The sequence below is a fragment of the Arachis duranensis genome, chromosome 1 (genome assembly GCF_000817695.3).
Source record: "Arachis duranensis cultivar V14167 chromosome 1, aradu.V14167.gnm2.J7QH, whole genome shotgun sequence".
Lineage (NCBI taxonomy): Eukaryota > Viridiplantae > Streptophyta > Magnoliopsida > Fabales > Fabaceae > Arachis > Arachis duranensis.
This window is the reverse complement of record NC_029772.3, coordinates 91,200,394-91,226,164: the sequence shown is the minus strand read 5'-3', so window position 1 is coordinate 91,226,164 and position 25,771 is coordinate 91,200,394. Positions and strand designations below refer to the sequence as shown.

Sequence of the window (25,771 nt, the reverse complement as noted above, 5' to 3'; positions counted from 1 at the left end):
TCTACCCACACCAACTCGCAACACTACCACTTCATCTACATCACAAAAATCGGCCGCCCAACGGACATTGGACTACCCTAAAATAAGGCGTTGGGCGGCCGATTTTTGTGATGTAGATGAAGTGGTAGTGTTGCGAGTTGGTGTGGGTAGTCCAATGTCCTTGGTGGCTTCCGGAGGCTTGAGGCATCTCTTGGTCGGAATTATATCACCATCGACCAGAATTGAGGTCCTCCTATCTTTAGCCTCTCGGTTGACGCCGGCTTTTGCAACCAATTCTGTCACCAAACCGGGGAATGGTAGATTTCCCTTGGCATGAATGCGCCCCATTGATTGACGGATGGCGTGCGAAACGTTGACCGGTTTCTCGGTTAAGATGCACCATATCAATAAGGCCAACTCGGCTGTGATGGATGACCCATGTGTACTTGGGAGCACATAGTGAGCTAGAATTTGGGCCCATGCCGTGGCTTCTTGAGTGAGGTGGCGGACATCTAAACCCTTGGGTCTTCGCTTTATGGTCTCTCGAATCCAATAGGCGTCGGGTAAAGCAATGACGCGGAGGATCGCACTCCAATCGAATGCACGGTCATCGCATGTGGCCAAGACTTCTTCGTAGGCGTCATATATTTCCTTTGGCATGAATGCGCCCCATGGATTGGCGGATGGCATGCGAAATGTTGACCGGTTTCTCGGTTAAGATGCACCATATCAATAAGGCCAACTCGGCGGTGATGGATGACCCATGTGTACTTGGGAGCACATAGTGAGCTAGAATTTGGGCCCATGCCGTGGCTTCTTGAGTGAGGTGACGGACATCTACACCCTTGGGTCTTCGCTTTATGGTCTCTCGAATCCAATAGGCGTCGGGTAAAGCAATGACGCGGAGGATCGCGCTCCAATCGAATGCACGGTCATCGCATGTAGCCAAGACTTCTTCGTAGGCGTCATATACATCCGTTGATGGTTCAATCCCAAGGACTTCTTGGATGGTTTCCACTGTGACCGACACTTGCTTTCGGCGCACAAATATTGATGTGAGAAGGGGAAAGTGGTAAGTTGAGAGGCAATTTAGTCAAAGAGGGCTCAAAAGTCAAGTATGCCTTTCGTCCAACACTTGGTGTGCATCCTTTTGTAGTGTGTGATTAGAAGATGGTGAAAGCAATGGAGTAATTCACAATCCAATATTAATGATTACGGTCCACAGTGATTATAAGAAAAACAAGCAACACAACTCATCTACTAATGCAGGTGAAGTGGAGACCCAAATGCCCATGAAGAGTTAATTTGAGGGAGAGGAAAAAGGAAAAGGAAAACAAAAACAAAAAAAACTCCTAAAGAGGTAACTAAAATAAAAGAAGAAAGAAGCTAACTAAAAGAAGGTGAGACTAAATGAATAAGAACCACAAGAGATGGTGGCTTAGTATAGTACCTTGTGAGATGATGAAGAAAATGGGAGAGGGGGTTGTGGTGTGGGTTGATGGGGAGTGGTGGAGAAGGTAGTAAGTGGTAGAAGGTAGTGTAGAAGAGGGAATGGAGGGATGAGGGTGAAAGGGGGAGTGTGCCCCTTTTTCAAGTTGGATGTGTAGTAGAAGGTATGAGAGGGGGGAAAATGTGAAATGAAAGTGAAGGGGTGAGTGTGCCCCTTCTTGCATTGGCGCCGATTATCCGCGCGTGCGCGCACAGGGCGCGCGTAGGGAGGCGAGGTGGAATGGGGCGCGCGTGCGCGCTCATGTGATTGGGCTGGTGGCATAAGGGAGGCACAGGGGTGGCACAACTCTCTGGACGCAGTACCAGAGATTGCTTCAGAGTGCAACAGGGCAATCGGCGCGGACGCGCATAGCACGCTTGCGCGTCAATTGGCAGATTCCGCCCAGGGGCGCGGACGCACCATGTGCGCGTGCGCGCGAGCTTCCTGTGCTTCAGGCATGGTCCTGGCATGGTGTGGGTGCAACTCTCGGGTAAATGTATGGAGGGCTGTTATTCGCAATCCACGCGTCCGCGCACGGTGCGCGTCCGCGTAGGTGACCGTCGAGTGCCTTAAGGACGCGTACGCGCCAGGCGCGCGCACGCGCAGAGGGGGTTGCTTTTCCTAATTGTGCATGTGTTTACATCACTTTTGACATTTCAACTCCCCCCTCCATACAGCTGCTTAAGCACTATAGCAGGGCATTTTGCTTGGTAAACCATCTATGAATTTAACAAATGACGGAGAATTGACATTAAAATCTATCTAGCAAACATGAAGTCAAGGGTCTATGTACAAAGCTCAAAGGAAAATCTTACCATGGTGGGGTATATTTGAATAAATCAGACCCTTCTTCTTCCCCCGTTTTTAACTTGGGACAATCAGATTTGAAGTGCCCCATTTCCTTGCAGTTGTAACAAGTTACTTTGCCAAGGTATTTGTTCATTTTCCTTGAGCTGCCGCCTTTGCCTTTGAACTTCACCATTTTCCTGATTTTTTTTGCAAACAACACAAATTCATTTTCAGAGGAGTTATCACTAGATTCATCATCCAGGGGGTTAGTCATAGAAGAAAAAGCAATTCCTTTCTTTTTTGAATCTTTTTTCAAATAAGTATTTTCAAAAGCAAGAAGGTTTTCTCTCAAATCATCCAATGTCATGGAATCAAGACTACTGCTCTCAGAAATAATTAAAGTTTTTGTTTCTCACTCTTTAGTAAGACATCTCAACATTCTTTTCACAAGCACAGAATCAGAATGTGTTATTCTCATAGCATCCAAGCCAACAATGATGGTGTTGAACCGAACGGTTCATCAATGGATTCTCCTTCTTTCATTGCATACTCTCTGTTTAACATGTCTATCCGAGTCTTCTTCACAATGGTGGTCCCCTCATTAGTGATTTGCAGTTTGTCCCAGTTTTCCTTTGCCGTTGTGCATCGTGACACCCGTCGGTATTCCTCGAAGCTGATAGCACAGTTGAGCAGATTTACAGCTTTAGCATTTAGCTCAACCTTCTTTCTGTCTTCCTCGGTCCAGCTAACTTCTAGTTTAAGTGTGACAACTCCTTCAGCACTTGTGTTGGTTGGAAATTGAGGACCTTCTAGGATGATCTTCCAAAGCCTGTAGTCTACTGCTTGCACAAAGATCTTCATTCTCTCCTTCCAATAGGTATAGTTTTCCCCATTGAAAAGAGTCGATTTGTTGCTTGACTGTCCTTCCGTAAGATTGTAGGACACCAGATTTGAGCCACTACTTTCTGCCATGTGGATCTTTTCTCCAAGCTGCAAAGCTTGATCTCTTTGAGACCAAGCTCTGATACCAATTGATGGTTTTCAGTGGCTAAGAAAATGGGGGTTGAATCTTAGCTCCATTTTTAATCAATTACACTTTTTGGTCTTTGAGGAGACTTTTTTTATTTTTGTCTCGTCCCTAGCTACGAGACTTTTATTTTTGTCTCGTCACTTGGCACGAGACATTTTTTGTTTTAACTCCTGTACAGTAGAAACAAAAATGGAGTAGAAGAGAGAGAAAGTTACACCCAGATATATCCTGGTTCAGCTGCTAAGTGCAGTGCAGCCTACATCCAGTTTTCATCACAACAATAATGGAATTTTACTATAATCAACCTGATTACAAACCCCTTGTAAGTTGGGTTAGCACTTTACAGTTTGTAATCAGGTTGATTATAGTGAAATTCCATCATTGTTGTGATGGAGACTGGATGTAGGCTGCACTGCACTTAGCTGCTAAACCAGGATATATCTGGGTGTAACTTTCTCTCTTTTCTACTCCATTTCTGTTTCTACTGCACAGGAGCTAAAACCAAAAATATCTCGTGCCAAGTGACGAGACAAAAATAAAAGTCTTGTGGCTAAGGACGAGATAAAAATAAAAAAAGTCTCCTCAAAGACCAGAAAGTGTAATTGATTAAAAAAGGGGACTAAGATTCAACCCCCCTTCTCTTAGCCACTGAAAACCATCAGTGTTTCATCATGATGGTCATGTTATCAGATGTAGCACTAAAAGGTGTGTTTGTAGGATGACCGTTATGGATGGTATTGATGTCGTTCATCAACTTATAAAAGCGCTCTTGCAGCTGTGCCGAGGTCCTGCCGGGGAGACGAGCAACCACGGCCTCCCAACGATTGCGGATAGCATCCTAAAAATAATTGGTAGTAACTGACTTAAAGGCTTTATTTTCCTCCCAAGTCCAGACCGAAGGTTGAGGTTGAAGTTGTTGATGACCACCGACATCGGGAATAAGCTCTAACATGTTCCTCGAATCCCACTGAGGCTGAGGTGATGGATAACCACATGTCACCGTCCTTACTATATCCCTCTGAGACAGAGGCCGAGGGTGAGAAAGAAGCCGAGGCCGAGACTGAGACCCAGGCCCAGACTAAGGCTGAGGCCGAGGCCGAGACCAAGGCTGAGGCGGTAGTTGAGGTGGTAGATTATCACACATGCCAATGGCACACGGCTGAGGCTGAGACTGAAGTGACCGAGACCAAGGCTGAGGATGAGGCTGAGACGGTAGCTGAGGTGGCTGATTTCCAGATGCGTCAATGGCATAAGGTTGAGGCTGAGACTGAAGTGACTGAGACCAAGGCTGAGGCTGAGATGGTAGCTGAGGTGGTTGATTACCACACACGTCAATGGTACATGACTGAGGCTGAGACTGAAGTGGTTCATAACCAGATAATGGACTTCCCCAATAGTGCTATGTCATGTTCATAACTTCGGGCAAACACTCATCAATAACCGGCTGAGGTGGTTGATTACCACTCACGTCTATGGCACACGGCTGTGGCTGGGGATCACCTACATTGGCGGCAACAATCTTGTTTTCGTCCCCATTCCAGACGAGCTCAGGCAGATGCGGAGACTCAATCTGAAACTGCGGTGGTTCATCGGTATCAAAGTCTATCATATCCTACGGGCCTCTGATATCCCACAAATTTATCATTGCAGAATCTGATTGCTCTTCACTCCTTCTTCTTCTCTTCTTCTTCTTCTTTCTTGGATTCCTATTTTTAAATATAGTATTTATTTATGTAAGCTTCACTTTTTAAGATAGAATGTGTCAATTTAATTTATATTATATTATGGATAAAAATTAAAAATTTTTATTTTCAAATTTCAGTTTTAAAATTTTATTCTAGGATTTTTTTTTACATTATAGATAAAAATTAAAAAATTTTATTTTTAAATTTCAATTTTAAAATTTTATTCTAAAATTTTTTATCTTTTTGTATTATGTAAATTTAGATAGTTTTTAATTAAAACAAAAAACTCTCAAAGGGCATTAAATATTGATTTAAATTAAATATAAATTTAAATGTAAAACCAAAATTCAAATATAATATTGTAGTGAGGTCGTACGCGTTAAAGTAAAAATGGACAGACATATTGAAGATATTGAAGGCGATTAATATGAATAAAGTAGTACTTAATCATGAAGCCTAAAATCAAGGCGTTATCTTAGAAGGAGGAGATCTTGTCCAGAAATTTTCATTGGGATCAAAATCCAAACAGAGAGGAAAACATATAGATTTTAAACTCAATATTTTACCCACTTTATTCCATTTTCATTTAGGTATTTGTTATGGTGTCTAAAGAATATTGTCTAATTACTAAAATAGGTATAATAATTAATTTTAAATTTAAAAGTATAAAAGTTAAAAAATTTTAAATATTTTAAAATTACTATAAAAAATAATTTAGACAAAAGTTAGACACCAAACAAAAGGCACCTATTGAATCATTTTCCAACACATCATACCAAACATACGCAATTCTTCACAGTAGAAAAAGCTTATCAAAGATTAAGGTTACTCAACAAAAATGGGTAAATAATTTTACCTTAGTCCAAGAAGAGGGTATAAGAAGAGTGAAACCTTCCTTCGAATCAGTGTATCTCTGAAGCTCCAAGTCCAACTCTTGAGCCATCAACAATGCACCACTAGTGTTTGATAAATTACTCGAAAGAAAAGTTGTGAGGAGAAGAGTAAGATGGAGCTTCCTCTTAGTAAAAAATGTTGATAAATGCAGGATGTGGTTGTTGTGAGGTTCATTGTGAAGAATGCATAAACAGGGGATTAAGAAGAAGGTTGTGGAAGAAGAGTGTTGTGAATTGTGGAGAAGAATGAAGCAGGTTTTCAAAGCCATTGGAATTGAATTGCAAAGTCTTATGTGTCGGGTTTCATTCGTCCCAGGGACATGACAACTTTAAGAGTCGTTAATCGTTAATCATTAAAACACGGGGCACCGGGAGCCACCACTTCCTGTCTTGCTGTTGAATCGTCTTGCGAAATGAGGCCATTACATCGGCTTCCGGGGCTACAATTCCTTGGTCAACATACCAGAACTCGGTGGAGGTGAAACCATCCAATATGTCCTGTAATAGAAAGTATAAATTCACATTAACAACAAACATGTGACAACAATCACCAATGTAGTGTGCATTCAAACAACAAGATTCATCACTCACGAGAAGCATGTTATCAAGTTTCCTAAGCGCTGGAGCATTGATAAAAATATCTGTCCTTGGCCTGCAAATCATTACCTGCAGAATAAAGCAACATATTAGAACTAGAAACATTATGATTCATATTCTACTTTTGTTGAATGAAACCGTACTTGAAAATTTAGGACTTAATCCAAATTTACCTCTAGCTTGCTTCCATCAGGGAATGTTTGCCAAGAAGGTATTAGTTCAACAATGTGATCACTAACACTAACAAGCCATTCCATCTCTCTTCTCCACATAGCTTTCTTTTCAGAAGGTAGAGGTTCTAATCTCCATAATTGTCCAAACACAGTGGCTACACAAGTTGCAAAAAAGTTCAAAACGAATTAAATTCGAACTTTGAAGTTTGAAAGTATCAGAAGAAGGAAATGCATACCGCACAGATTAGTGATAGCATTTGAGATGGCCAAAGCAGTACAAACCCCTTTCCCAGAACCTGACATGTCTTCACCAAGCAACAATTTTGCAAACCTTTCCTTCATCATTTCAGCATCTGCTCCAATTTGAAAGGAAATAAAGTAATTAAATTAACAAACCTACTAGCAATAATCATATATCATCCTAAATCATCTTCTAATAATTCTTCTGCTTCCTACTACATAAGGTAAAAGCGAAATACATTTATTATCTTAAAAACAGAACAAACAGTAAAAAAAATTCCTTATTTGAAAATTGATAGGTAGAAAAATGATTTAGGAGAATAAACTACAACTAAACCGACATAAAAAGGGATTATTAGATTCCAATGAATAATTAAACTGAAAAAATAAATAAATAAATAAAAGCGTTGTCATCCTTATACTTTTGAAAATTCAAGCACATCAACCACTTTTATTCATTAAACAAGACAGATTTCTAAAATAACGAGAAACTGACCTGACACTTTTGAACCAATACTACTAAATTTTGTGTCATCCAAATGATGTTCTTGATCATTATCTTTTTCATCAGATTTCCCACACTTGGAAACTGCAGCTTTCAGAATAGGCCATCCAAGTGGAGGAGCAGGTGGAGATGGAGAAGAAGACCCTTTTGCTGCTTTTGCTTCTTCATTTGATGAACATGAGGAACTTGAATTTGATCCACTGAAACTGCTTTCTCTTGACTCAGCAGTGGAATCAGTTAACGACTCTTTTTTAACCAACCCATCTCTCTTCTTCCGAAATTCTTCACTCTTCTTAGACAAAGCACTCATCTTTAACAGCTAATTACAAATTCTCTTTCACTTCCCACACATAACACAAGCTTATATATATGAAAAGGCAAAAGGGGTAGTCACCACTCACTTCACCACTGACCTAGATAAGATTCACCAGGTCCCAGTAACATAGGTTTGGACATGGAAGGAACAAAGGAAGAGGAGAAATGTGATACTATTATTATAGGGAGGGACCAATTCTAAGGTTGTTTTGAAACGAAAAAAGACGATGAAATGATGAAGACGTGTGGACTTTTCCGTAAAGTTTGTGTGTTTTGAGATGCTTCAAAAAAAGGAAGCACATTTCATACAGAGTGTGTTAGAAAGTTCGGAAATTTGATTTCAAGTTTGAAGCTTTGCAATTGGAAGTGGCACCTGCCATGTCCCAACGTCTCTCTCTGGCTTTCGCTCTCACAGTAATTTAAAATTTTATATCATTTTTATTAACAAATTTTGAAAACCGGTTGCTGTGCAAAACGATGAATACCTCAAATTACATTATTGCCCCTATGCACAGTTGAATAATTAATTTGTTGTGTCTTTTTGTAAGTGTACTTTAGCAACGAAATTAGTACTGTTATGCCAAAGTAGTACTTTAGTTATGCTAACGAAATCAGAATGTGTGTTTTTTCAAAATTATCTCTTGTTTTTATTACTTTACTATACAGTGAAAAAAATATTATTGAATAATTTTAGAATAATATACATCAGGAGAGAAATATTATCAATTAAAGAATCACAATATTACACTCTTAATTTTCAATCTTTTCTCTATTTTTAATTAAAAAATTATTACTACTCTTAAAATTCATATTAAGTATGTTCCAATATCATGCCAGTATTTCTCTTATTTGAGAAAGTTATCAATGTAGGAATATAAAACATAATTTTATACTACATTGTTTATGAAAGTTGTAATAAAAACTAAATGACATTGTTTATCTATTTCTAAAGTAGCACTAGAGACTTAGTCAATTTCTTTCTGTTACCTCGTAAAAATTAAACACGAAAGAATCATCAAAATCATTGACACTCTTAAGGATAAGATTTATCTGAATAAAGGCTAGGAGAAATAAAGAACACTTAATTTACAAGCAATGCCATTTAAAATGAATTGAATTTGATGACTTGTCCCATTTATTTATTGGATTAATCACAAAAAATAACCCCGGATTATTTAAATGCTCACAAAATACATTTGAATTTTATTATCGACAAAAATATCTTTAAATAATTTTAAAATGTGATAAAAATGTCCAACAGTAAATATATATTTTTTAAAAATATCTTAAAGATTGAATTTTGATGTTATTTTTTGCAAGCATGATTATAAAGATAAGATATTATTATCTATAAAATTTGATAATTTTTCGTTAAGTATTTATCTTTTTTGTAATTTTTTTGTTAACAACCAATAATACTTTTAAAAAATCACAACAAATATATATTTAGCAAAAAATTAGCAAATTTTAAGAATAATAATATCTCATTTTTCTAATCAAGCTTGCAAAAAATCATATCAAAATTCAATCTCTAATGTATTTTTTGACAAATACATATTTAATGTTAGACTTTTAGCAAAATTATCTAACATTAAATATGTATTTCTCAAAAAATACATTAGAGATTAAATTTTGATGTAATTTTTTATAAGTATAATTATAAAAATGAGATATTATTATATTTAAATTTTGGGGGGGGGTTTCCTTAAGTATATATTCATTTTTATAATTTTTTTGTTAACAACTAATAATACTTTAAAAAAATTATAAAAAATATATACTTAGCAAAAAAAGTCACCAAATTTTAAGAATAATAATATTTTATTTTTCTAATCATGCTTGCAAAAAATCGTATCAAAATTCAATCTCTAAGACATTTTTTGAAAATACATATTTATTGTTAGATATTTTTGTCGCGTTTTTAAATTATTTAAAAGTATTTTTGTCCATAGTAAAATTTGGGTGTATTTTTGTTAGCATTTGAATAATTAATACTATGTAAACAGCTCCAAAACAGTTTTGGAGCTGCTATGCCTATAGACAATAATAATGGTCCCTTTCGTGATGCTTATGGGAGAGATCATGGTCAGAAGGCGTTTGCCTAAGTAGGAGAAAACGTTGTACCATGTGGAGATAACAATGGCATAGCAGCTGGCAATAGTGCTGGTTGTGGCGAGGGTGGTGCTGTATGGATAGGTTCAGTTGTTTGGAGATGAAGTTTAGTTAGTAATAGTCAATTAAATATTGCTCTCTGAGCTTATTCTATCTTGTTAATTAGCATGGCTGAATTGATAACTTTTTTTTAATGAAAATTCGTTATAGATAACGCGATTTCCTTTCCTGTTTTAATTGTAACCTGTGAATTATTTGCTTAAAGCCGTAAATTCGAGCAAGGACTTCATTGTATAGATTTTGGAGAAGGTAAAAATATTTTTCTCAAACTTTGTAGCAGAATGAATTGAATGTCTTTGCAAGAGTGGCCTATGTAATGAATCATGTTGCTTGTATGGTATTGTTGTTATTGCTTTTGGTTGTTTTGTATGTTCATAAACAACCACAATGGTTTTAAAATATCATGCTCTTAAGTTTAATCCTTGGAGATAATCATTAACCTATTAAAAACTGAATTCGGATAAGTAACAGAAAAATATTTTTTGAATGATCTTATCAAAATTTGTTGAATGATACATGGATGTATGGTAGTTTATTATTAACCATGTGCATGTCTTCTGACTTTTATCTTTTTCTAAAGTATTATTTTCAATAAGCAGTTCTTAACTAAATTTATTATAGTGCACTCCTTTAGAAAATATTAAACTTTAAACCATGATTTTTTTTTACTGGTGAAAATTTATATACAATTATTTTCATACGAAGTTAATAGTTAAAAAATCATTAAATAACAATTTAGTTAAATATATTATATAGTTTCACTTTTTTTAGACTTGAAGTTTGTATAGTTTTAAGTTTAACCATGTGATTTCAGACAGAATGATCCTATTTTTTAGGGTACATAATATTAAAATTATCTAACATAAATCGATTAAAATCAGTAAAGTCAACTCAAATCTTTCGAACTTTTAATATTGACAGTAAAACACACAAATTTATTTTATTTGGTGTTGTAGTTGCTCTTAAATATTAACGCTTGGTCAAAACTCACCGCCGCTAAGTTCAATCCTCCAAGATTATCACTAACCTATCCAAAAAATAAAATAAATAAAGAAAAATACATGGTAAACAATCTTGACAAAATTTTCAGGTTCATTATTTCTTTTAAGTTGTACATGTGAATTATTTTAATCTTAAAATTTAAGAATTAATTTTTTTTCAAATTACAAACCTGAATCACATTAATCCTTGATTTCTTTTTTATTATTGTTTCATCAAGTTTTCATTAATAAGACATTCTAAATTATAGAAAAAATGTTTTTTAAATTGAAAAGCTTGCTAAGGTAAGAAATTGAAAGTCTATTTACCTTCGAATTTATATAGGTGTGTTCAGGGACGGACATAAGGGGGGCGAGTGGCGGCCTCCACCCCCTAACTTTTTTTAAGAGTAATAAGTTATTATGTATAATTTAATTTTTTTAAAAAAATATTTAGTATTTAATCTAGTATAAATAAAAATTCAGTCTAATTTTAATATTAATAATTTTTAATATCTAAAAAATAAGTAATAAAATTAAAAATACTAATATTTTTTAATTAAATAAGTCCCCATTCAACTACCTCCTTTAGTTTCTGGTGGTATTTCTAGGTGATGCCTTAAATACATGACAATGGTGGTAATTCAATGTTATTGGCCTCCATAATATTATTTCTGGATCCGTGCCTGGGTGTGTTGCATGAGATTTATAAAGTGGCATGGATAAAAATTTTAGAAATATAAATATTTAATTTGTTAAAAAAAACTGAACTATATATAGTGGTACTCATTTATTTATTTTTATTTATTTTATTTAATTTGGTTGGTACTCTAGAATCTAGATCAGGAATTTTTTTTTAGAGTAAGAAATAGCGGAGATTATTTTCGCTGTGCAATATAATTGGGCTTCATGTTGGCCCATAAAGTCTATTATTTATTAATTTAGTTGCGCTTTTTTCTTTCGTCATTTCTGAAAAAAACAGAATTCTTCCAAAGCAATTGTTTTGATCCCAGTCTCACTCATGGCGGAGGTGTGCTTCTTCCTTCTTCCTCTCTTACTCTCTCTCATTCTCACGTTCCTACCAATTGTTCCTTTTCCCTATAATCTTACGCCATTTATTTCATTTGCTCATTTATGCGATTTATTTAAAATCTGTAACATTCCCCTAATGTTTGCAGATTCGTCTGTTATTAGAGTTATATTCTTTTATTGATCTGTTGAATTATTTAAACATTCGGTATTTCACCTTTCTGTAACAAAAACATTGAGTTGCATTTTTTGTTTCTTTCAAAAACGTGAAAAATTTCGAAATTTTTTATATCAACATTGTTGCTGGTTAAATTTGATCCGGTTCAACGATCCAAGGTTGTTGTTGTTTTAGCCGAATGATTGATTTTTGTCAGGGAAAAAGTGAAAAGTGGGTGAGTGAGAGTGAGAAGAGAAAAATATTCAGAGTATATCGCTTTAATTGTGTTTCTTTGAATTCAAATAATGACATTTCGGATTTTCGGGTTAACTTTGTAAAGTTGGTTTCTATGAAATTGCACCATGCGTATCCATTGCCATATGATTGCTAATCAAGATGTGCTTTATTTCGTTTTAGACATTCATACACATCATAATTCATTTGTGGTTGACGAGGATATGGACAATATGTTTTAAGGCATGCTTGTATTCGTTTTTGGAGTTACAGAGCCTGATAGAAGGTTTAACTCTAGCATTTAGTTGATGCATATGTTGTCATGTTTTGCATTTGAACTTTGATGTGACAGGTTCAGTATCATTCTGTCTGTGTTTTTTTGGCATTTCTTCTGATGTTTTTATTTTCGTTTTTTTGGTTCTTTTGGTTACTGCTAGATTGAGCTAAAAACTGCACCTGCTGATTTTCGTTTCCCAACAACAAATCAAACCAGACACTGTTTCACTCGTTATGTAGAGTTTCATAGGTGGATTTTCTGACATTGCCTATCTTGTTCAGCAAAATTTTGTTTCTCTAGAATATTTTATTGAACCTGGACTCTTGATCACAGGTGCTTGGCAGCAAAGGGTGATGGTTCAGCTGAATGTGAGAGATTCGCTAAATATTACCGCTCCCTTTGCCCTGGAGAATGGGTAAGCAACCTATTGCTTGTTTGCTTACATTTAAATTGTCTGCAAAATTACTTCAATTTAAACATTGATGTCATTTGTGAAGCAATGTGATCTGTGGTTTAGTCCTTAATATCAGGTTTCTTTACACAATTAGGAGTTAGAGCCTTATTTATGGTCATGGGTGGTAGTGGGTAGGAGCTTGTGGTGTTGAGTGAGGGCATTGGTGAGTTTTTGACATAAGAAGATAATTGTGGAATTTTATAACAACAACAAGAACAACAAAGCTTTATCTCACCGAATTTTAGAAAATAGTTTTCCCTAAAATCTATGATGGCTGTACTTGTCTCCAATAAAAGATTATGCTTTCCCCTTTAGATAATCTGGATTTGCACTCTACTTCCCCTACCGAATATGTGTCACTGGAGACTAACAAGATAGTATGGGGATTCTTTCTTATATAGTCAAATAGACACTCTTTGTAGTTCACATGCTTGGAGGAAAGAGACAATCGTTGAAACGAGTTTAATGCATTATGAAGTCTGATGAACCAAATGTCATTTCAGAAATAATGAATATTATTTTGGCTAGAAGACATCATGAATATTGAGACATTCACAAATGCACAAGGGCAAAGGAAAAATGTTGTCTTACTGGTGTTATAACTGGGTAACATTCTATATAGCCATTGCATGAGCCAGGTTTATGCATCCATGCTTCTGAGGTGTGATAAGCTTTGGCGGATCCGAACTGCTTTTTCTATATCTCTAGAATTCTCTTTTTCTACTTTCCTTCTCTCTTCAGTGGCCCTTTTCTTTAACATGTTAGATCTACTGAGTCAGTTAATTGACTTGTATTAGCATGATGATTTAGTTACTAGACAAAGATATTTTTCGACCACTTAGATCATCGCGAAGTCAAAGTATCAAACCATAAACATAAATTGCATTGATACATTATTTCTGACTCGCAAAACTCTATTTGGTGGGTTAGCATTTCTGTGTTTGAAAGCTTTTTGTTTGCTAAATTTGTGGCAGGTTGAAAAGTGGAATGAGCAGAGGGAGAATGGGACTTTCCCAGGACCTCTTTGAAATCATCTCTGTGCCTTGGACAACCTTTTGAGGCTTGAAAACACTTGAACTTTATGTTGGTTTAATTTCTTCTGTTAATTTGATGATCTTTACCAAATCATGTTGGATCAATAAGGCAGTTTATGGGATATTCAGTGTTCAAAGTTCACAAATTGTTGCACCCATTTTTTTTTTGGTAACAGAATTTTGCCTTTTAAGTTGAAGTGGCGATTCTGACAATTATATTCTCTTCAATCAGAACTTTGTTTTAGATTAGCAATGCTACAAAAAAGTATAGTTTCTAAATCGAATTAAAAATACATAAACAAAGAAAATAAAATTAGTACTATATAAAGCCAAAGAAAAAAAATTGCGTTTTTATTTGAGTGTACAGATACATTTCAATATTTCATAGCTTACACAACAAAAAAAACATGTGCGGGATGTTCTTAATGTAGTTATATGCAATTATGCATAGTGTCCAAAATACACAAATCCTAGCCCCTACTCTCTACAGAAACTATATAACAGATATAAAAAAAATTCACAAAGTAATAAACAAATTATCTATTACTTTTTTGAAGACCATTTTTTTAGTGGGAGTGAAATATGAAAGATATTCAACAGCTATTTCAATAACAAATTTTGATATAAGAGAAACGGCGTTAAAGAGTGACAATATAAATGAAAATTGTACATCAGTTTACATTTTAACAATTTGGTAATATAAGAAAGGTGGATACTCTGGAACTTACCTCGTCCACAACAAAATAAACCGCTATAAATGTCTTTATTTAGAAAAACAGGTATAACTAACTAACGTTTAATCCTCTAATGTCAAATAAAAATCAATTGTATATTTTAAGGTGTTTATCTTCTTTGCAGTTTCTAATCTGTATTTGTTAAACAGTTTAAGCGAAAAAAAAAAAAAAACAAAATCCACCCTTTCTATATAGGCTATGAAAAACAAATATATAAACCTCAATAACATTAATTCTTTGCTCTTCAATTAATCAATTACCAAATTAATTAAACTCTCCTTTACAAGATGGTTCGGTGCAGCAACATCGTGATCGGAATTCTAAACCTCTTCACCTTGATCCTCTCGATCCCAATCCTGCTGGCCGGCGTGGCCATGCAGAAGCAGGCGGCAACGGAGTGCGAGCGGTGGCTAGACTTTCCCTTCATGGTGGTTGGCATATTTCTGCTGGTTGTTTCACTTGCCGGACTCATTGGAGCATGTTGTCGCTCTACGTGCCTCTTATGGCTCTACCTCTTCGTCATGTTCCTCTTCATCATCTCCCTCTTCGTCTTCACCGTCTTCGCCTTCGTCGTCACCCATAAGAATGTCAGTGAAGCCATCTCCAACAAAGGGATCGATGACTATAAGCTTGGAGATTATTCCAAATGGCTCCAAAGGAAGGTCAACGACACAAAGACATGGAACAAAATTAAGAGCTGTTTGCAAACTGGGAAAGTTTGCTCAAATAATAATTACCGTCACAAGTTTTTGGACAACGCTTTCAAATCTATCGTTGATGAAAAACACACACCAGCAGTTGAGGTAACATATTCATTAATCACATACAATCTCTTTAATTTCTCCTTTAGGGTTTTTCTCAAAGTTTCATCTTCCATTTTCTTCTTGTTACGTTGCATGCATGTGTTAATTAATTAATTAAGAAGTTGTGCACCTTATTATTTACTTGATTTTACTAAAATGTCCCTCATTAAAGTTTGATTAGTATTGTGTAACTAATTTTAGATGATTGTTTATTTGTTGTAGCGTGGATGTTGTAAGCCACCAAATGAGTGTAATTTTGTGAATGAAAGTCCGAATGTTTGGACGAAGCCAGAAAATGGAACTTATAACAATCCTGACTGTGATCGATGGAGTAATGACGAAAACACTTTATGCTACGATTGTCAATCTTGCAAGGTTGGATTACTAGAAGATCTTAAATATGACTGGAAGAGATTAGCCATTGCCAACATGATACTCGTCGTCATCTTAACCTTTATCTACTCAATTGGTTGCTGTGCATTTAGAAATAACCGAAGAAACAATTATTATAGAAAATATCGCTAAATTTCCTATTACCATCAACCAAATGATGCATCTATATATGACATGCTTGAGGTAATATCCTTTTATGACGGTGTATTTTGTTGTAAGACAATAGTACTAATATTCTATATAAGATTCTTCTTTCGTTATTTTTCTTTTTTCCTTTGCCCTAAAATTTTGGTTTGACTTGTATACATCTTTGCTTTGTATACTTATCTCCCCGTTAAATTATTTTATATGATTGATTTTTGAACTTTTATATGTCATGGGACTATTAAACTTTAAAGTCATAAGAAATACCATATTATTGTGCATGCATGTGTATTTTCCTAAAGCTTTGGTTGCAAAATATTTATTTCTTTACTATATCATGCTCTTTATCTTTATTTAAATTTGATTTTAAAGAATCATAATAGTTAAATAGTCTATAAAAATTAAAAAGCCTTTTTTAATTAGTATGTGGTACTTTAATTTTGTACTCTATCATTGCTATTGTCTTTGTTGTCAAAAAAGTATTTTAGGAGCTAATTCGTTAGAAATTAATTTTTAGGAAATAAAATAGTTTCTGAGATACTTAAAAATAATATAATATCTTTTAAGAGCTAATTAAATTATTATTTTTAATTATATAGATCTTGACTTTACAAATTTTACAAGTCTAAACTAAACCCACCCATTAAAAGCGCTGCTTGTTACGTTGCATTTTTAACAAAATTTTAAATCAATTCAAATCAATTAACGCACAAATATATAACTTCTATTTTTCAAAAGATTTCGTTTCTTTTTCGAATTTCTTGCCAAATTTGTTGGATCTTCTTCATGCGTTCTCTCTTTGCTTCGTTTTTTTTCGACTTTCATGGTTTCTGAAATCAAGCTTTGAAATTGTTTTGAAGATAATGGAACTTTAAAAATACACACAAATGATTACAGAAATACACCCAAACGGTTACAGAAATACACCCAAACGGTTACAGAAAGGATTACAGATGTTAGAATATAATTAGGACCAATTAGGATCAATTAGTATTATTTAGTATATCTGAATATTTATTATAGAATATTACGTCTTTATTATTACGATTCTCTTAGTACCTATAAATACCCTTCTATATTGTATCATTCCAGACAACTTGAATAGACAACTTGAATATACGATTTGAATACACTCAATAATATACCATCTTTTTTTAGTTTAGTCTCTTGTTTCTAACATGATATCAGAGCCATGGTATCTTGCTTGAAGAGGATAGGTTGTTTTTCTTGCGGTGAAATTACCGTAGTTTTTGTATTTTTTTCATGCCATTCTTCTTTCCCATTTGTCACTCTTTTGCTGTTTTTTCACCTCACCGACTAGCCTATTTTCTATGTTTTGTATTTTTTCGAGTCGAATGATCAAACATCATTGTCATCCGCTGTTTACCTATTCTCATGAAGAAATCATATAGTTTTAGCTCTCTTTTGGCAGTTCCGTCCGTCTGCGTTCTCTCGTGGTAGTTCCGTCTGCCTTCTTTTGTGGCAGTTCCATTTGCGTTCTCTCGTGGCAGTCCGTTAGCATTTTCTCGTGGCAGTTCCTTCTCTCGTGGTAGTTTCGTCTGCATTTTGTCTGTGTTTCCTTGTGGCAGTTCCGTCTGCGTTTCTTTCCGACAGTTCCATCTGAGTTTCCCTCAGATAGCGGTAGTTCCATCTGCGCTTTCTTTAGACAAGCGGCAGTTCCATCTGCGCTTCCTTCCGGCAGTTTCGTCTGCACCTGTTTTATCAATTTATGCAATTTTTTCTCTTTCTTTTGTTGTTTTAAATAAGTTTCAAACTCAAGTTGTCACTTGAGTTTGAGGGGGATGTTAGAATATAATTAGGACCAATTAGGATCAATTAGTATTATTTAGTATATCTAAATATTTATTATAGAAGATTACGTCTTTATTATTACGATTCTCTTAGTACCTATAAATACCCTTCTATATTGTATCATTTCAGACAACTTGAGTAGACAACTTGAATATACGATTTGAATACACTCAATAATATACCATTTTTTTTCTAGTTTAGTCTCTTGTTTCTAACAACAAAAATACACCTAAACGATTATAGAAATACACCCAAAGGATTTAAGAAATACACCCAAAACAGAGAGAGACAGTATATTTCTTCTTGAAATCTTTTAATGTTTTGTGATGAGACACATGGCAGAGATAATCTAAAAGAAAAATCTAGAAGAACAGTAAAACAGTACCTTAAATAATGTTTTTTCCTTTTTTCTGGTGATTTTTTTGGAAATTTGTATCTTTTTTTCTCGATTTCTTTTACTCTTCGCAAGGAGTTTGGACGTTTCTGCAGAATCATAGTAGTTTATTTTGAATGTCTATTGAATCTTGATGGTTTGCGTTTTGATAGAAGAAGAAGAGGAAGAGTGAACGTGTTGTGAAAGAGGCACGTGTTATTTTCTTGATGATTTGTGTTTTGATTGAGGAAGAAGACGAAGAGTGAACATATTGTTAAAGGATCGCGTATTTTTTCCATAAATTTAAAGCAACTTGTATAATTTGTAAGTCAAAAAGGCTCCTATGTATAGCAAGCCTCTATACATATAATATAATCATATAAAATTTATCTAGTTTTACCCCTACCTTTCTTAATAAATGATGCCGTGGTTAGGCATAGGAGTTGCTCACCTATTCTACCATAAAGAACTTTCTAGGTCTTTGGGGTATTCAGAACTTTCCATTTCTACTACTCATTTCCATACAATAGTCAATAGGGAAGTAAAAACGCACAAAAGTTGAAAGCTATTGACAAAAAGTCGTAGTCACTTATCACCTACGCAAGTTAAATAATTTGTACCCTTGTGATGATGAATTGATGATCATTGTTGAAGGTTAGTTGAATTTTAGAGGAGCAGAATCCTTTAGTCCTTGAAAACGTGTACGTAGATACTTTTCCAATTATTAATAGCCATTAGCTAAATTTGTCCCAAAGCTTACATGAAAACGCTAATTAATAGTACAAACACCACCAAAACCTGACCCCTCAACCCCTTTGGCATTTTCAACAGCCGTGACCACCGCCAAATGCCATAGTAACTACTAATATTTTTTGTATTTTATGATATTTTTTAAACTGATAAATTAATGACTATTTTATTATTAATCAATAAATTACTACATAAAAAAAACATTGGAACTCATCACATAAAAATCGTGCCGTCTCGTTATTACTCATCAACAAACGCGTATGGTACTCCACGTGTAACGTAAATGGCGTTTGAGAGAGTGTGAAAGAAAAATTGAAATGAAATTAAGCTAAGTTTTTGCCTTCTTGGCAATTTCGTCCATGTCATTGATTGATTCAAAGAAAACCACTCTTGTAATTCTATTTCTATATAAACAAAACAACGTCATTCTTATCACTATCCAGTATCCACCTCTTGATACATCATCACAAGAAGATGGTTCGGTTAAGCAACAACTTGATCGGCATTCTGAATTTCCTGACCCTGCTTCTCTCCATCCCAATCCTCGTCACCGGGGTCTGGCTCAGCAAGCAGGCAAACACCGACTGCGAGCGCTGGTTGGAACGCCCCGTCATCGCCCTCGGCGTCTTCCTCCTCCTCGTCTCCCTCGCGGGACTCATCGGGGCCTGTTGCCGCGTCACGTGGCTCTTATGGCTCTACCTGCTCGTCATGTTCGTCCTCATTGTGCTCGTCTTCGCCTTCACCATCTTCGCCTTTGTGGTCACCAACAAGGGTGCCGGTCAGGTCGTTTCTGGAAGGGGCTACAAGGAGTACAAGCTCGGAGATTACTCCAATTGGTTGCAGAAGAGGGTTAACAACACTAAGACTTGGAACAAAATCAAGAGCTGCTTGCAATCTGGCAAACTCTGCTCTGATTTCAAATCACGCTTCTTGAACGACACTCTTCAACAGTTCTACTCTGAAAAGTTAACGGCGCTTCAGGTCAATTCTCTTTTTTCATTTTTCATATCTCAATTTTAATTAGGGTTTGTCATGCATGTTGATTGTAGATCTGGTTTGGAATTACACTTCTATTCGCTGCAATTTCAAATTTAATTTATGGTTAAAGCTGAGTTTGGGGTTTGACTAGTATAATCCTAAGAGAGTCAAGGCGGAAGTGTCATGGATGAAAGTTCCTAAGTAGTCAAAGTTTCTTTTTCCAAAAAGATGCTCTCTTAACTCTTTATCTCCAATTGGCTTTCCTCTTCTGAAATGGAAAAGGCTGTGTTATGCTCATTTTTCTATGCTTTTTGTGTCAGAACTTTTCAGGACTCTTTTCTACTAATTTTTTTTGTGGGTAATGGATGCCAAAAAGTTAATTAACTTTTCTGTTTCTGCTGCCCATAAATCAATAAATAAACTTTGATTCAGAGTAGCATTGCTTATGTCTACTCCTCTTTTAATTTTCCTTTCTTTTTTTTTTCATAGTATATATAGTTAGTAAATTGTAATTGAAATTTTTAATAAATTGGATTATGTTCTAAGATGAGTGATGAGTTCATAGTGAGATGAGATGGTTGCATGCCCCACTCCCACTTGATCAGTTCCTATCATGCATCCCCTTGAAAAATTCAATTATTTTCTTCTCAAATGAATGCGGCTTAACTCAATGCATAGATATCTTTAAGACTTTAATCTTATTATTATTATTATTATTATTATTTGCAGTCTGGATGTTGCAAGCCATCAGATGCATGCAATTTCACCTATCAAAGTCCTACTGAATGGAACAAACCACAAAATGCAACTTACACCGATCCTGACTGTGATGCTTGGAATAATGATCCAAGCGTTTTGTGCTTCAGTTGCAATTCATGTAAAGCTGGATTATTGCAAAACATTAAGACTGATTGGAAGACAGTAGCTGTTGTCAACATTATATTCCTAATCATTCTCATCATTGTCTACTCCATTGGATGTTGTGCATTCAGGAACAACCGAAGGGATAATTGGAAGTCATATTAACCTCATCACTATATTCATTCTTATTAACTAATGCAGAGATGATGATCAAGTTAGACATTATTTGGTTTATGGTCTGGCTTTTATGCAGTTAAGTACAGTACAGTTTCATTGTAAATTGCCCTGCTCTTTATTGCACTTATTGCTTAGTACTCTACCTTAGCTTCCTTTAATTTTGTAATTATCTGGATATTATTTTCATCTTGTTTTTCTATTCTCAGTTTGATCACTTGTGATTTAATGGATGTTTATCTATTATATTAGATTATCCTGGTTACAATTCTTTTTATCCTTCGTATATATCTTGCATCAACAGTCAGATCTACTTAAAGAATAATCATGAAATGGGCGACTATATATATAGAGTCAATTATCAATTAATGGATACTCAAATAATTTCTTGTGAATTATTGATGCGCCTAGTCTAATGGCAATTGGTCAATAGTTAGATAAGGGAATCAGTAATGACTAATGAGTGAGGTATGACTCGGTGATTGTCTCCTTCAACACCAGTTTTTACTTTAGAAGTAACTACAAACTCGGTGGCAAAAGAGTCAATTATCAATTAATGGATTTATCAAATAATTTCTTCTTAATTATTGATGGTTAACAATTAACATCACTGTAACTGATCAATCTTTTAGATAAGAAAATAGTAAGGAGTTTGTGTATAGGGATACAAAGATATTAACCAAACCAAACCAAAGATAGGGTTAACTCACTTTTCTTTTTCTTTTATATATATAGTAATGTTAAAACTTAAAGCCACCCTTATATAAGTTCACCACTAAATCACCAATCACTCTTCCCAAATCACAATTAGATAAGAGAAATCTATAATGAGCTAGTGTCCAGCCGTTAATGAGTGAAGCTAGACTTAGTGGTTGTCATGGTCCTACAGCATGTTTTTTTGTCTGCACATGCTCATTTGAAAGAGATATACATTACCCATTTTATTTATTTATTTTATTATTCATCTGTATGGCTTTTTGTTTTCTTCTTAGAAGAAATAATTAAGTAATCATTTTTAAAAAAAATATTATGTATATAGTAAAAGACAGTGATTAAATCAATTATTATGTATTTATTAATATATTTATGTTATTTCATATATTTGTAATATATATTTTGTATTTAAATATATATAAGAGTGACTAATTTATATGTATAATGATAATTTTTTACATACTAAGGGACATCAATTTTGGATTAAAAAATATATATATTTGAATAGGTAGGGGAACTATTGAGTGTATAAAGTCTGAAATCAAGAATCAAGAACAGTGCAATCAAAATTAGTTAGCGTAGTTAGAGTTGTTTTGTGTCAAGTTAGTTAAGAGTGGTTACTGCCGAGTAGTAGTGCAGCATGACTTTAGCATTGTATAAATAGATTGGAGCTGCTATTCTTCATTTCAATTCGAATGTTCAATTCAATTACATTTTCTTCACATTGGTTCCTCTTCGTTTTCAGATTCACTATAGGAACAATATACACTCTTTTGTCGTTTTGACTAAATTCCCATTTTGGTTTCTAAGATTTATGCGATTACTCAATTTAGTCTTCGAAATTTAAAATTACCTATACTAGTCCTCCATATTCAAGTTCGGGTATCAATATGGTCCCTCAACTCTTTATGGCAATGATTAGGCAAACGCAGTGCTAAGATGGCACTTTCCCTGCCACATGAATGATGAGTAAACGACGTCGTTTACTCTTAGCATCCAAACAACTCAAAAATGAAGAATAGTGGAGGTAGAGAAGAAAAAAATATTTTATTTTGGGTCTCCATCGTTTCTTCTCCCTTCATATACAAAGCGACGATATTTCTGACTTGTTTAAGTGCCAAAGATAAACGAAGTCGTTTACTCATCATTCAGCGTGGCAGCTAGGGAGGGTGTTATCTCAGCATTACGTTTGTTTAATCATCGCCAGAAAGAATCGAGGGACTACATTGGTGCCCGAACTTAAATCTGGAGGACTAATATAGGTAACTCTAAATTTAGAGAACCAAAATGAGTAATTACGTGAATCTCAGGGAGCAAATGAGGATTTAGTCGAAAAAAAGAACACCTAAAGTTAAAAAGTTAAAATAAAATTTGACACGAAATATAGGATTAGCAATTTTTCTTATCTGTACATGTAGCCCCTTTGATAAAACCAAAACATTAAAATAAAAATTCCGTATACCTTATATGTAGTTTTTTTTTGGTGTTTTGGTAAGCACCTTATATGTACTTTACCTATATTTACTCGTAAAACCAGCCGTTGCTTTAATTGTCCTTCAATGGAATCTGTTTATCCAAAGGCTCGTAATTGGAATGATGTTTTTTTTTTTTCTACAATATCCATCCGTTTAAATTTAAACCCTCGAACACTTGTTTAAACGAATTATTGATGTAACAACTAAATCAACCCAACTTAATTAATTGATATGTTATATAAAAAAAAAACTTCTTCGGATCAGAGTGCAAGTGTACATTTTCTAAGTTCTAATGGTTCGAAACAAAATTGACTAAAAAAATAGCCCAAGCCCAAATCTGGTGAAAACTAGATAGGCGTTTTCTCTTTCCTAGTTCATTATTACAATATTATTATTATCACAATCTCTTTTTGGTGCTGACTCATTATTCATCATCACATTTTAATTAAAAATGTTCAAGTGATAATCTTGAATTTGTTTTCAGACCAAAATAATAATAATAAAATCTTGAATTTGTTTATCAAAGAAAATAGCTATTATTTCTATTATAAACCAAATAAATCATTGTTTATTTTTGCAAAAATTCCGATTTCTAAGAAGAAAAGAAGAATAGCTTTTATCTAATAATACATTACTGCTACTAATCTATAATATATAATAGTTACCATTTTTCAGGTAATAATCTTGATTTTTCTTTGGTGTCCAGATTCTCTGCCTTAGAAAATTTGATGAAAGGAAGTAGTTTCTGTTTAAGCTTCTCCAGATCAAAATTCATCATCAAAAGTTCAAAACTGTTACTGGATTAATCTTGTATCATAATCACGGTTCTATCTTGCTTTCTGATTTATCTGACAGAAGTGGTTCTTCCAGATCTATCTTACTACTACAACTTCTTGTTATTACATTATCATCATCACCTTCCTCCAAACTTGAATCTGGTGTCTTCTGCTTCACCCCTTCATACTCTTTGGCTTTGCCCCATAACACAATATATAAACCAACAATCACTCCAATTGCTCCTATCAAGCTGAAACTCAAGGTTACCTTAGCTTCAATTATTGTGTTCTTAGAGAAATTTTATTCAAACAATGAAATTAATACATACCTTCCAACATAAAGCTGTTCCTGTAAGAATGTAGTAGAAATGAAAGCTGTGATGACTGTTGCTAGAGGGTTGAACATTGCACAGTACAGAGGACCTCTTTCTGATATACACCATGTTTGAACCAAGAAGCTAACAGCTATTCCAATTCTAGGGTGTGACTTACAGCATATAGGCAGCATGAAAATTCTAGGCCAGAATGCAAACTCCATGGTCTTAGATCATGTTCATAGACTAGTGCAAATATGGCTGATTGAACCGCCGCAAATAAACACATCCAAAAGGTTGATAACAAATGGTCTGGGCAGCTTGAAGAAATTGGTACCTGTTTGTTTGTGTTGGTTTCAAGCTATAATAATAAGTCCCATTTTCATTCATGTACAGTAATTAATAATGATTAGAGATTTTATTACCTGCATGATAATCCAAGAAGACCAGAAAACACTACTTGCTAAGAGCAATAGGCAGCCAAGAAGCCACGTGTCATCATCAGCAGCAGTGAGGATGTGTTTGGCAGCATTATGAGGAAAGTAGTCCATGTTTAAGAGCTTATGTCCTTTCACCAGAGCCATGGTTAATGCTCCACTCACGCAGCAAACTGTTCCTATTATTTTTGCACTACTTCTCATGCTTTTCAGATCAATTTTCTCAAATCTGACTCATCAATAAACAAAATATGCTCTTTGTTATTGCACTGAAATGGTGCATGCTGGATAATAAGTAGAGAAGATAAAGCAGTTATACCCAACAATTGTTGCTATGACAAAAGTTAAAGCAGGTATGAGATTACTCATTGCAGTTGCTGCTGTAGAAGAAGCATAGAATAGACCTTGAAAATATGCATTCTGATTAGCTGTTACTCTGCAAGTGCAAAAATCAACCTTTAAGACTTAAAGAGTATATTATTATAGATCGTTATTCAATTAAATAACCTAAACCAACAACATGATATATATATATATACCCAACAAGAGAGGTAGCAAACATCAAGAAGAAGCTCTTTGGTGATCTCAGTGAAGTTTTGAAAGATTGTATCCTGATACAAAGAACATGAGAAGAAGAGATCTAGCAATTAAGCTGAACATATATAATTATGATGAGTAGTTGTTACTTGTTACCGCTTAGGGGAGAAGACCATAGGAGCCAAAGCTAAGGTAGCAATGGCTTGTCTATAAACAACAAAGACGGTTGGACTCAAACCTTCTAACAGAGCAGCTCTGGTGAAAATTGCAAGCGCTGCATAATGAAACTGCAACCCCATCATAGCCAGTGCAGGAAGATTCTCATCCAAAACACCCATTTTCTTTCAATACAGATTGTTCAGTTAGCACTTATAATGATTAATATATAAAGATACACGGTAGATGAATGAAAGATAAGGTAGGTTCTATGGTTCAAAGATATGTATGCGGAGATTCGAAATCATGGC

The 25,771-nt window shown here is 34.7% G+C and overlaps 5 protein-coding genes across 6 annotated transcripts in view; 3 read left to right on the top strand and 2 right to left on the bottom strand.

Moving 5' to 3' along the window:
* LOC107459642 (rop guanine nucleotide exchange factor 5-like) overlaps positions 1-8,095 on the bottom strand; it is a 25,162-nt gene extending 17,067 nt beyond the window's left edge. The window contains exons 1-5 of one of the 2 annotated variants that reach the window (XR_008006675.1): positions 7,372-8,095; positions 6,872-6,988; positions 6,636-6,790; positions 6,457-6,531; positions 5,829-6,363 (exon numbers count right to left, since the gene is read on the bottom strand). Coding sequence is in view for 1 of the 2 variants with exons in the window: in XM_021144145.2 (XP_020999804.1) it covers positions 6,205-6,363; positions 6,457-6,531; positions 6,636-6,790; positions 6,872-6,988; positions 7,372-7,690 (825 nt within the window). In the remaining variant the exon portion in view is untranslated. Of the gene's footprint in view, positions 1-5,725; positions 6,364-6,456; positions 6,532-6,635; positions 6,791-6,871; positions 6,989-7,371 lie in introns of those variants that run through there. The other variant, XM_021144145.2, reaches the window with a different exon arrangement.
* Positions 8,096-11,758: 3,663 nt separating this feature from the next.
* LOC107459654 (cytochrome c oxidase subunit 6b-2) lies at positions 11,759-14,175 on the top strand. Its single transcript, XM_016077881.3, has 4 exons — positions 11,759-11,874; positions 12,702-12,790; positions 12,875-12,956; positions 13,970-14,175. The coding sequence occupies exons 1-4, from the start codon at positions 11,866-11,868 to the stop codon at positions 14,021-14,023; spliced, it is 234 nt and encodes a 77-aa protein (XP_015933367.1). The 5' UTR covers positions 11,759-11,865; the 3' UTR covers positions 14,024-14,175.
* Positions 14,176-15,050: 875 nt separating this feature from the next.
* Positions 15,051-16,091, top strand: LOC107460714 (tetraspanin-8-like). The gene is made up of 2 exons (XM_016079105.3): positions 15,051-15,566; positions 15,789-16,091. Exons 1-2 carry the CDS (start codon positions 15,051-15,053, stop codon positions 16,089-16,091), a joined length of 819 nt encoding a protein of 272 aa, XP_015934591.1.
* A 3,296-nt stretch (positions 16,092-19,387) lies between these two features.
* Positions 19,388-21,302, top strand: LOC107459664 (tetraspanin-8). The gene is made up of 2 exons (XM_016077888.3): positions 19,388-20,019; positions 20,746-21,302. Exons 1-2 carry the CDS (start codon positions 19,513-19,515, stop codon positions 21,040-21,042), a joined length of 804 nt encoding a protein of 267 aa, XP_015933374.1. The 5' UTR covers positions 19,388-19,512; the 3' UTR covers positions 21,043-21,302.
* A 2,510-nt stretch (positions 21,303-23,812) lies between these two features.
* On the bottom strand, positions 23,813-25,771 carry LOC107459677 (WAT1-related protein At4g28040). Its single transcript, XM_016077898.3, is given in 7 exon segments — positions 23,813-24,267; positions 24,346-24,506; positions 24,509-24,667; positions 24,756-24,996; positions 25,087-25,203; positions 25,307-25,378; positions 25,461-25,771. Coding segments are annotated over 7 exon segments (1,140 nt in total). The 5' UTR covers positions 25,643-25,771; the 3' UTR covers positions 23,813-24,059.

Bases quoted from the DNA above. Each gene is read 5' to 3' on its own strand.
- LOC107459654 (XM_016077881.3), top strand. The intron at 12,791-12,874 runs GTGGATTTTCTG...TCTTGATCACAG, and splicing joins CGTTATGTAGAGTTTCATAG to GTGCTTGGCAGCAAAGGGTG. The intron at 12,957-13,969 runs GTAAGCAACCTA...AATTTGTGGCAG, and splicing joins CCCTTTGCCCTGGAGAATGG to GTTGAAAAGTGGAATGAGCA.
- LOC107460714 (XM_016079105.3), top strand. From the start codon at position 15,051: ATGGTTCGGTGCAGCAACATCGTGATCGGAATTCTAAACCTCTTCACC. The intron at 15,567-15,788 runs GTAACATATTCA...TATTTGTTGTAG, and splicing joins AACACACACCAGCAGTTGAG to CGTGGATGTTGTAAGCCACC.
- LOC107459664 (XM_016077888.3), top strand. From the start codon at position 19,513: ATGGTTCGGTTAAGCAACAACTTGATCGGCATTCTGAATTTCCTGACC. The intron at 20,020-20,745 runs GTCAATTCTCTT...TATTATTTGCAG, and splicing joins AAAAGTTAACGGCGCTTCAG to TCTGGATGTTGCAAGCCATC.